General features: G+C 40.8%; 1 protein-coding gene across 1 annotated transcript in view; it reads left to right on the top strand.

Annotated features, from left to right (window-relative positions):
* The window catches only part of CACNA1E (calcium voltage-gated channel subunit alpha1 E), a 280243-nt gene that overhangs the window by 175287 nt on the left and 93028 nt on the right, over positions 1–11928 (top strand). The window contains 3 exon segments of the mRNA XM_018563377.1: positions 487–590; positions 1588–1740; positions 3498–3676. Of these exon segments, the coding sequence (XP_018418879.1) occupies positions 487–590; positions 1588–1740; positions 3498–3676 (436 nt within the window).

Raw genomic sequence — 11928 nt, 5'->3', positions numbered from 1 at the left:
GCCCTAAACGTTTTAGTTTCATGCAGAATCAGCTCGTCCCCTGAACAGTGGCCCTGATAGGGTCCTGTTTTAGGGTGGCTCCTTTCCCTTGCAGTAATTTGTGTGTGTCTCTGCAAACTCACAGGTCACTGCCCTGCTCCCTGTTCCTACTTCCTCCCTTCTCCAAGCTAGCATAGGGACAGCTGCCAGAGACTGTGCTCTACCTTGGTGATCGTGTACTGGACAGGAAGTTCAGGGAAGCTGAGCTGAGAGAGTTGGAGCTGTTTGGAAACATGATTACTGCAAGTGCTTGGAAAAATATGTAAAGTGATATTCTTATGTACATTTGTTTGCTTTGGATTCATTATTGAAATTGAATGTTTGAGTGTTTAGTACTGCTTTAAATGCCGTAATCTCTAAAGTGATAAGGTAAACATTCCTGTAGCTTAAACTCAGCATTATCCCCTAAAAGTTCAGTTTGTTAATGCTTTTCTGTTTTTGTTGCAGCATTCTAGCCACAGCCGGAACTCACTTTAATACTCACGTGGACCTGCGAACATTGCGGGCAGTGCGTGTTCTCCGACCACTCAAGCTGGTCTCGGGAATTCCAAGTAAGTTTCACTTCTTCACTTTAGTGAAGCAACATTGTCATCATTTAAAACTTTTTTGGTGTTTTTGTAAAGTTTTTTTTTCTGCCCAGACCTTTTCATTTGAACTGATACAGCTGTAAACTGGTCTGTTCTGTTAAGTGACTTTGCACAATGGGAGGGGCCATTTTCAAACCTATGTGAATGCTTCATGCTGTGTCCACAAGCTTCTTCATGCAGTCCTACTCTCATTAGTGAGATATGTATTATAGCATAAACCTGATATAGCATAAACAATTATCTTGTGTCATGTAATGAATATTGGAAAAAAAGCTGAAATTAGTAAACTCTTTACTTAATTTTAAACTACCTTGGATGGGATTATTCCTTAGCTGCACAATACAAGAATTCTGGACACTAAGCCTCCATTGCCAGTGAGGACCTGCCTAATCTGTTTCTACAGCAAGCTGTACACCAGGCAAACAGCTACATACACAGATCAAATGCATATACAAGAGCTGATATGCCCAACAAAAGAATGTGTATTTTTGTCCATCCAGTCCTGTGGTTTACACATCTATGGCAGAAAGCACAGTCCTGCCTGGAAGGAGGGGGACCTGGTCTTTCCCGCAGTTTCATGTTTACTTTCAAGTCTGTTCTCCACCCCCACCCTGTGACTGGACAGTGAAAATAGAAGCAGCACACCAATGAGCTCATCTCTTTGGCACTCTGCTCTTTTCTCCCCATGCTGTACAGTGTCTTATATAGGCTGATACCAAGTCAAATGATATTACTTTTTTTTTTTAGAAACAGATAAGACAAGTTCTCTTGCTGGCTAGTGGGGCCAAGTGTTGGACTGCTTTGTGTTGTGCATTTATGTTAATAGCTGACCTGGAAGCAAATTTCTTTCTACGGAGCTCTGTAAATGTAGCAACTCAGGGAACGACTGGCCGTTGATATTGCACCTGTATCTTTAATCTGTATTAAGCTGTCAGCACTGTGCCATGTATCTCTCCTGCAGGTTTACAGATTGTCTTGAAATCCATCATGAAAGCGATGGTACCTCTGCTACAGATTGGATTGCTGCTTTTTTTTGCCATTCTCATGTTTGCAATTATTGGACTTGAGTTTTACAGTGGCAAGCTGCACAAAGCCTGTTACAGGAATCAATCAGGTAGGCTCTGCACCATCATATGAGAAGAAATATGTCTGTTATGTGCTTATTGTGGCAATAACCTTCAAATATGTCTGTCATTTACACACACACACGGGGGGTGAATAATTTGTTGTTGCTAAATTATTGTATTTGTTCATTAGGAGGTAGTGATAGTAAAGAAATACCCAGTCTCTTTTAATAATTCTTAAGAGCAGTATTCCATGACAACCAATCAGAATGAATCTTTTCTTGGCCTGATTTAGGCAGAATTAATTATTGGCTTCTATGGGATATTGTACTTAAAGGCAATTGGTCAGGAAAGGAATGTAAAATGTGCCATTAATGGCCTGTTCTTGAAGAAGCTCCGGGCTGCCAACATCATCCCTGCTTCATTACATATTGAAATTCTAAACCAGAACAAATATTTGCACAATAGGTGTCACAACATTTGCATATTCTTGTTCTGTATTGAAGATTGATAGTGATGGAAAGATAAAGATTATAGCTTCAAAGGATACACCTTCAAAAACGAGTCAACACTGACAACCACCATATTGTTATGCTAATAGGTCAGGTTTTGTTTGTGGGAGGGGTCAGGACCTCTGTTTGGCTTTTGTTAATGTCTGTGTGCCTATTAGGGAGATTAGCCTTCACTTCCTTTCCTCAGAGATAAAACAGGAAATACATCTCTCTCAAAATGGAAACATTGTGTTTACAGTGATCTGCTCCAAGCTCTCCTATGGAGTGCTGTGTAGCAAGAGCAAAGTCCAAGGAGCTGATTGTTTCAGCTACTGGGCTTAGTGCTGGATGTTGGCTGTCACTGACAGTCAGAGGTTCCAAGCCACATGATGACCAGGATGACCCTTGAAAGAAATCGCTCATTAGATTAACTTTTGCTGAGGGACCATGATACCAAACTGTTGGGCTATTGTACACATCCCATTGCACGCTTAAACGATAAGTCCCTGTAGAGCTCTTGGGGGTGCTGCAGTGACAAATCAACAAGTCTTTATTGACACTTGGTCATAGTATCACAAAAATCACAACATTTTGGTGCCACACAGGGTCCCTTCAACAGGTAAACATTGTGATGCTGGATGATGAAGGGTCAGAATAAAATGTACACAACAGTCGGAGCTGCTGTCAGAATAATGTACACAATGGTTGGAGCCGCTGTCAGAATACAATGTACACAGCGCTAGATTTGTTTATTCACTCTGTTTAGCATGGATGGAGGAAGCTGTCTTATTTTTTCCGGTTATATAACCATGTGTGCCCAGCTTTAGGGGGAAATCTTTCAATGAGGACTGTTTTAGTGACAACTGCCTAAGAAGGGAACTCCCCTCACTTTGGGAGACTTCCTCTAACTTCTTTTTACATCTCTGGGACAGAAAGTGAAAGGAAATCTACCCAGCAGTACAAAGACAGCAAAATTCACATGAATTCAAATCCTTCTCTACTTTATACAAAACATTTTTAAAAAAAAGTTTTGGCTATACATGCACATTAAATTGACGACCCTTACCAAAGTGGTTCCTGTGTTTAGTCCCATACTATCTAAAAAATATATTTTAAAAAACAATATATATTTAAAAAAAATGTACTTTATTCTTTTTGAATTGACCAATTTTCCATGGATATGATGAATCAATGCAGAGAAAAAATACATTCTTGTGAACTTAATAATGTTACCCAAAGGCTATTAGTTACTTAAAAAAATCATAGCCATAAATATGGTGGAATCTCCTTCTTCACAGACCATAATATCTTTGTAGGATGGGATGCAATGGACCCTCCTCTCCCATGTGGTGTTCCTAGATGCCCAGATGGGTATGAGTGCAAGGAATGGATTGGACCCAATGATGGAATTACTCAGTTCGATAACATCCTATTTGCGGTGCTGACCGTCTTCCAGTGTATAACCATGGAGGGCTGGACCACAGTGCTGTACAATGTATGTACTGTCATTTCCTTTTTCCTTTTTAATTAGCCTTAAATAGGGTTTGTCCCTAATGGACATTTGAACTATTCTAAATCTTCACTCATAAACTGTGTATTATCACCTTTCAGGCTTATTGACATGTACTTGTATTTCCTCCCTGTCAGGCTGTGAGGCTATTTTATCCCCTACCTGAGGTCAGTGCTGATAAAATACACTTAACAACTGTCATAAACTTAACAACTGTCATAAACTTAACAACTGTCATAAAAACATGTGCTGTCATAATTACAATAATTTACACTTTTCTCCCTTCTAGCAACCTGGGTTGAGTGTCAGTTATCAGCACTGAGCTCAGGTAGACAAAACCTCCTTGAAGCCTTCCAAACTATTTCTAACTATTTTTTAACGGCAGAGGGAATACAACTTGATGACAACACACACACACACACAAATCCTACAAAAATGTGTTAGATTCAAGTTTGTAGCAACCATGCAATCTGCAAATGTAAACTGTGTATTTCAAGTTCCTATTGTTGTTTTCATGTAAATATTACTATCCAAGTCCTCTAATCTCTAACGGTTTTACTGTGTAACAGTGGTAATTGTAACTTAAACTATGTTTAAAAAAACTTACTATGAACACATACTAAGGCACCTAAAGCAGCTTTTGCCAAAAGAGCTTAAAAAAATTATATAAATTATATTTTACCTTGAAACATAAGTGGATCAAATGTGCACAAAATTAGCTAGCCTGGATTAATACATTATAACAATAATATTGTTCTTATTTATCAGTGGAGCCTATAAACAGTATTTGTGGGCTTCATTTACACAGGAACTGCTGTCTGCTCACCTGAGACACTAACAGCTGATTCCAGTGATTTTGCTGCGTACACTAGCTGTACCAGTAAAGGAAGCAATGTGCACACCCAAGGTTTTTTGAGCATTTTTTTTTTGTATGCCTGAAAGCTAACTGCAGCCAAACTTCCACTTCCTCTCCAGGTGAAGGCTGTCGGACAGAACTGTAAGGGAATAACTGACAATGGTTCCAAAGCTTCCACACTATCTAAAACTAATAAAATAGTTTTGATTGAAGCTTGCCTCTAAGTGCTAATTCACACAGTGAACCTGCAATTTGGCCATGCAGGTCAAACAGTTTTTTTTTTTTATTACTAGCCTCACCAGTGGCACATACATTCACTGGACCAGGGATGTGAGGATGAGGTCCTTGTTATCATCAACAGGGGGACAGAGTGCCTTGCCAGAGAAAGAGGCTTCGCCAACCTCCCTTGCAGGATACCCTCCAAGTGTTGACGGTATGTGGCCTGTTAAGCTTTAGGAGGAGGAGGGGGTGCACTTGCGCTGTTTGTTCCCTTTCTTGACTAGCAAGGCTGCCTGGATAAGGTTCTGGTATGGATTTAAAGGGGCAACCCACGCCATTTTTTACAAGCAAAGCAAAGGTGACAGGAAACTGTATTTCATCAGCGATAGTTTATTGATTTATATTTTTGGGCCTGCACTCTGCGGAACGGTATTTTTAAAACAATTTTTTTTCCTTGGTACATGTCCCCTAAGGCAGTGCACAGCTGCTTTCACCCTTTTTTTAAAAAGCGCTTGCAAACTGGGCTTAAAATTTGATTCCCATAGAATTCAATGGGGTTTACAGATTGCCCACTGGGTTTGGCAAATATCCAGCAAACCAAACTTTACCCGGTTTGTTTGTCGCTAGTGAAGACTAGATTGGCATACGCTGCTGTGGGTGCCAGCTTTAAGTGAATGTATTGCTTCGCTTTTTATAGCAAAGTACAGATTTACTTTAAGAGTAGAACCAGTTAGAATTTGCGCAGTCAGACCAGTCCAAGATAAATTTTTGAATGTTATGGGTTATTGCACCTAACAATTAAGATTTTTTTTTTAATAAAACCCGCTCACAACAGTGCATTGAAGTAGCTCCTGCATACTTAATGCATTGTGTTGAGCAGCTTATTCATTTTAAACAAACTGGTGCCTTGTGTAGGTGGTCGTGGTGCATTCAAAATGAATAGCACAGCAACACATCAGACTCTGCTCCATGCATTACCATGCATTGCAGTATTATACATTTTGACTGCGTGATACTGCAATGCACTAGTGTAGACAGGCTTAAGGCTCAGAATCGGTTTTAGATTAGACAATATCATCATTACATTAATGGAAATGTGTCTGTAAAGATGTTGAGCTACTCATAAGATGGTGTTCTGAAGAAAAACACCCTGTATAAGACTATCAATTTATGCTATATAATGATGATTGACATATGATAATAAGGTAATATAGTGAAATCATTATTCGTAATTCTGTCTTGGAGAATAATTGTGTAATTGGAAGCTATTCACAGTGGAAGCTCATCTCTCTGATAATTACTCTGATCAGTGATATGAATTAGAAGGTGGAGGAGGCTGCAGCTTTCTCTCATTACCTATAGTGAGTGCTGCGCCACAGCTTTACTTTTCTATCCAGGTGTACCCTGTCGTATCCAAAGCTGCCAGCTGATGCATGAAAACAAAGTTCAATTATCTATGCCGTATTACAAGTACCATGGCGACAAGGGTTTCATGTCCCCACACCGTTGTGACACATGCAGTTATCATATGTAAATAAAAACACCATGCACTAAAACGAGAAGGGGGTTATATGGAGGTGTGAACTAATGGCATCATTGGTTGCTAGGACACACAGGGAAGGTTTAGCAAGGGAACTGGCCAAATCATTCTTCTGTTCAATGAACTGTGATGAGCTTGGGTTCGGGTCGAACTCATTGTTGACCGAAACGTCAAGCTAATCCCTACTTCTTATTTGCGCTTATTCCTGTGACTTTTTTTTTTTTTATTAATATTTTTTAAAGGAGTGGTTGCCAAAGGTACTTACTATAGGTCTCCTTTAATAACATTTAAAGTGACCGTGTCAGGGAGTCTGCAAAAACACAAAAGAACAAACCCAGTAGAAAACAGCTTTATACATCCCTGTCTGTTGACCTGTTTGCTAAAACTTGCAAAGCTCTAGGCACTGATCCGAATGTAATCCTTGGCCTGGACGATTAGCAAGGCCCTCCACTGGTCCCTGTGGTTCTATCATTTCTATCCAAACTTTATAGATTGCCATCATCTGCCAGCCACACTCATTAAACCCTAGATGTTGGCAGTGTTAAAGCATTTGGTTTTAATTTTTTTATTCATTTATTAATAATTGCCCACCTTGCAGGATTTGGTACTGTCTTGCATCCTTCCCTTTGCTGGAGTAACATCACCATAGCAACCAATAGACCAGTCAGATAATGCTCCTGACCTCCTGCAGATTGCAGTTGGTTTGATGCATTTCCTAGGATTATTCTATGAACAATACAAATGGTTGTGTTGTGATGAGAATGATAAATCATTGCAGCCGTTCAGATTTCAGCTGACTGGGGTGGGCAAACACAGGATTTCTGATTGCTACGATGTGCTACACTTTGCACACCATCATTGCTCTGTACTGCTTTATTGCTTCTTTTTTTCCCAATAGAAAGCTCAAAAATTATTTTATAATGAACTGTTAATCCTAACAGCACATTGAATTTGCTAGTAGGGCTGCAACTAACAATTATGTTCATAATTATTTGTTGGCCAATTATATTTTTTGATGAATCGGATCCCAAAAAAACCCCTCTTTTATTTAAAATAAAATACATTAATGGAGTGTTGCAAACATAAAGTTTACTTCAGAATAAAACTGCATGCACATTTTTTGCAATCGCACTGCACTGCATTGTGGTACCCCGCGTTCCAGTGCAGGCGGTCACACTGTGGGCAGGAGGTGCGCTTGGGGTCCCATTAAAAAAAATTTGTCAGGTCGAAACCTCAGCTTTTTATTCATGAATATTGGCCCGATAATTATTGCTCTCACTATTGCATGTGGCGATACCTGACGTGTGTAGCGTGATTGTTGTTTTTTTTACGTAGAAGCACCCAACTTGTGTTTTGTTAGTATGTGCACGTTAACGGGGTCGGGGGACTTTACATTTTTCTTTTTGGTATTTTTTATTTGTTTATTTTACTTAACTTCATTGCTATAACATGGAGGGGCTCACAAGCCCCTATGTGATAGCGCATTGGAGATGACAGGTTCTCTTTAAGGGGACATTAGGGGTTTGTTAGGCCCCAGGTGTCACCTTTTCACTTCAATAGTTTTAGCCAGGGAAGGACAGCTACCTGCTAAGGCAGCTGAATGTAAACATGGCAGGCAGTGGCCGGGAGCAAAAGCCAGCCTGCTATTGGCTATTGCAATATAAAATGGCCAATAGCTTTCTTTTTAAGACATTGTTCACCTTTTGGAAAACATAATAATGCGCATGTGCATTTATTATTTTCTTGCATTGGAGCCTGCAAAGAATTGCAAAAATGATCAGTAGATCATTGCAGCATCCTCATTTGTTCAGAAGATAAGCTAGTAACTGATCCAAGGCTGTAATGCTATCATACATTTTTAAGATGAGTTGGCAAGTAGAACTGAAACAAACATTTTTTTCAGTTTTTGGGTCGAGTAGAGTAAATAAGGGTTATAACCCTGTGTCTCATTTTAGAGATTTACCTTCACTTGCTATCCGATAGCTACAACAGGACGTTGTGGGAGGGAACTGAGTGAAATCCCTGGTGGTCAGCAGGGTCACCAGAGTTAGTGTCCCTATTGGAAGATTTCCAATCTATTCCTGTTCTAGTGAGCGCCCAACATTTGGCATTTTGTTTCATTTTCAGTGATCAGTCAGCAGGAGAAATAGAGATGTTAAATCTTCCTAACGGGAACACAGACAGCAATAAAAAATTCACATTTCTAATCCCCTTTCACTATATACAAAATTAGAAAAAAATGTCTGGCTTCAGTTGCACTTTAAGCATTGAATGTAAAGGACATTAACCCGTGACAGTCAAGATTTTATTTATTTGTTGTAATCAAATGAGTGAACCAATTCAGTCTGATGAGTTGCTGTGTTTTGTTGCTTTTTTACACATTTTCATTTCACTTTGTACTAAGTTACTCAAAAAGCCACCTAAGGAATAATGTACAACCCAGTTGAAATGTCCCAGTCGATAACATAGCTGGCATTCTACAAATTCTACAGTAACCCTTGGGCATATGGCAGATTTAGCACACACAGTATGTTGCCTGTTTTGTTTTAATTTACTGCACCAGCTTGCAGTGAAAAAAGCCTACTGACAGTTTTATGAGACCCACTCATGATTTTTCAGCTTGAGTCTGCAAGATTGGATTGTACTCCTGGGCACAGGTTTCTGCATGGGTGTGCATGCTGTATGTCTGTCCATGTCTGTGTGAATAAGATTCACATCAGATTCCCCCTTTAGAGAAAATGTTAAGGCACCCCTGACAAAGCTAGCAGACACCCTACTTTACACAATATTACACAAAACAGCCATGACATATTCTAGAAAAGGAACTGTAGCACTATACCTTTTACACTGTAATTAACACCCTGCACTGTTTAGGGAACAGATAAATCATACACCATCCTGTTTAACTGGGATCTTGTGTTATCCATGTATTCCTCTATTACAGATAGCCAGCCCAAAGCCAGCCATAAACATTGAAATGTGATTGCACATTCTCGTTGTAATCTTCTTGAGATCTACCAACACCTATGTCATATAAGAGCCAACCTAAACAATCCAATAACTTGGTATACAATCAGGTAGGCCTACACTGTACACAGCTGCTGGTAAATCTAAAGGAGGTTTCACATATGCTTTGCCTGTGATCAGATTTGGCCAGTTGCATAATGTATTAAAATAAATATGGGAATGTGTCCAGTGAACTCTTAGAAATACCACTTGCAGTATGAAAGGTGAACTCTCATCACTTAGTTGACTACTGTATCTTTTTACAATTGTCCTTTAGGGCTTATTCACACCAACTTGCATGCTAAAACGATCTTTTGTTCAAATGTGCATGTCTACATTTTTTAGCACCGCAAACCCACCTGGAGGCAGAGTTAGGGTTTGAACAGGGCACATGGAAAACATTTGTTTGCTATGGGGTCTATTCACAAAGCAGCCGAAGGATCTAGCCGTAGCTTCGGCCGATCCTTCAGCTAGCTTCGGCCCCAGGACCCCTTCGCTTCAGTAGAACCGAAGGGCTGCTGCACAGGCGATTCACTATAGCCAGTACAGCTCCCAAACTTGGTTGAGCGGCTCAGTCAGTGCCGTGTCAGAATAGAAAAATAAATACATTTTCACCATAGGAATGCATTGCTAGATTCCTATTGGCTATTTCAATTTGCAATAGCCAATAGCAAACTAGCTATTGTACCTGCCCTCTGCTGCTGTCAATCACTAGTGGGGACCTGATCAGGGGCATATCTCCTGCGAGGCAAACAAGGCGCTTGCCTCGGGTGGCAGATTCCAGGTGAGCGGCAAAATGCCGCCCCCCAAAACATTTAGGCAGCCGGGCTGCACAGAAACCGGCAGCCTGGCTGCCTAATGTCAACGGGGACGGCGGCAAGTTGAGGGAGGGGGAGCAGGAGGAGACTGGGACGGAGAAAGGGCGGAGATGGAAGAGGCAGGGCCGAAGACTACAACGGAGGAGGCAAGAGAAGAGACTGTGATGTCTATGGTGTCTATGGTGCTTCAGGTCGGTCATTCACTCGGCTGTCTACGGCAACTTAGTGAATATACCCTTATGTGTCCTTGCAGTGACTGGCGTTGACTGGGTGCACAAAAATACTGGTCACGAACAAGCCTTTAATTCCCGCCCTCTGTAAGTGCTGCCCACTTGGACAAGTACTTTTTTCCTCTTCCACCTCCCGGTGCATCACAGGTTTTCCTGTAAAACTGCCCCTGCCAGGCCTTCCTCCACAAGCGTATTCATATCTATGGGTAAGCCCTGCTCATGGTGTCCTTCAGCAGAGTACCTGTTACCCATACAAATGAATAGGGCCGTGGCGCACATGTGCACTGAGAGGAAAACCCAAAAGGGATGCCTTTGCAGAAAAAGCTGTGCAGCACTGGATGTGGGATAAGGAAGGAAATATTTGTCCCAGTGGTCAGCACTCGGGGGGGTGGAGGGAATTCATTAAAGGACAATGTTGCAAAAGTAAACCTGTCACAATTGTGAACATTTTAAACTGCATAAGCAGTCTGGCTTCAGTAAAAACCTCATAAAAATCAGATACAGAGGTAAAGGTTGTTAAAGTTATACGCAATACTTGACTTTTTACCTAAAAGTCATGCTTGGCCCCACTCCTTTATGCTATTTGCTAAACAGTGCATTAAGAAAGGTGCGGTAACTGATAACAAACAGTCAGCATTTACTTCACTGAAGCCAACACAGGGTTCGATTTTTACTGATTGCTATGCATTTCGTTTTTTGATCTTTTCACTGTTTTATTGAATAAACGTATTTTTCTTCTTGGATGCGGTGTACTTAATGTCTGCTGGTGCCACATCGCACAGCATGAACCTGACTCATACAGAACGCTTTTTCTTGGTTGTCCTCATTCATTGCACATTATCTCCAAACCTGCCCCGATCTTCACTCCCCTTTCCCTTCCCTTGTTAATTAATGTAATTGGCCTGTGAATGTTTGTTGGCAAAGATCTGTGAGTGTCAACTAAGCCATGAGCAGCTGTGCTCCCATGCTGCTTGCTATTAGGGGCTATGTATTCTGTGTCAGCACTTAGGGAAGAAGAGGAGGAGTATGAGGGCACAGTGCCCGGGCTATGCCATCATCTCCTCTGCTTTCATACTGTATAGCCCAGCCAGTGGGCCTGTATTCATTCGTTAATAGTTACTGTGAACTTTATGTTGCTTGTACCAGCAGGGCTTACAAATAGCATGCCATAATAATGACATGTTAATGTCACGCCATTTTCAAACCCTTGTTTGTTAATACCATTTTTTAAGTTGTTTTTTTTTTACATGCAAGTGGACAGGAATCAAAATAAAATCCTTTACCATTTTTTATCTAAGCAAAACATAAATTGCTTAGTAATAAAATAAACAAAATTATTTATGAAAGCAAGAGTCCGTTCTTATCTGTAAGCTAGAGGTGGTCCAAGCTTGTTTAAAGGAGTTGTGAAGTCCCAGCATACAATATCATGTTATAACATCAGCACTTTAATAAGAATACATACTAGAGTTGTTTTTGATAATGCCACGACGTAGAAGGTGCTGCAGGAGTCAGGTGAGGCTGGTGTGGGTGATGGCTGGACCAGGAGGGGGGGGGGGGGGGGGGGGGGT

This window comes from Nanorana parkeri, unplaced genomic scaffold (genome assembly GCF_000935625.1).
Source record: "Nanorana parkeri isolate BGI_ZX_2015 unplaced genomic scaffold, ASM93562v1 scaffold660, whole genome shotgun sequence".
Taxonomy (NCBI): Eukaryota; Metazoa; Chordata; class Amphibia; order Anura; family Dicroglossidae; genus Nanorana; species Nanorana parkeri.
The sequence above is the reverse complement of the archived record's forward strand: the minus strand, read 5'-3'. Positions and strand labels throughout refer to the sequence as shown.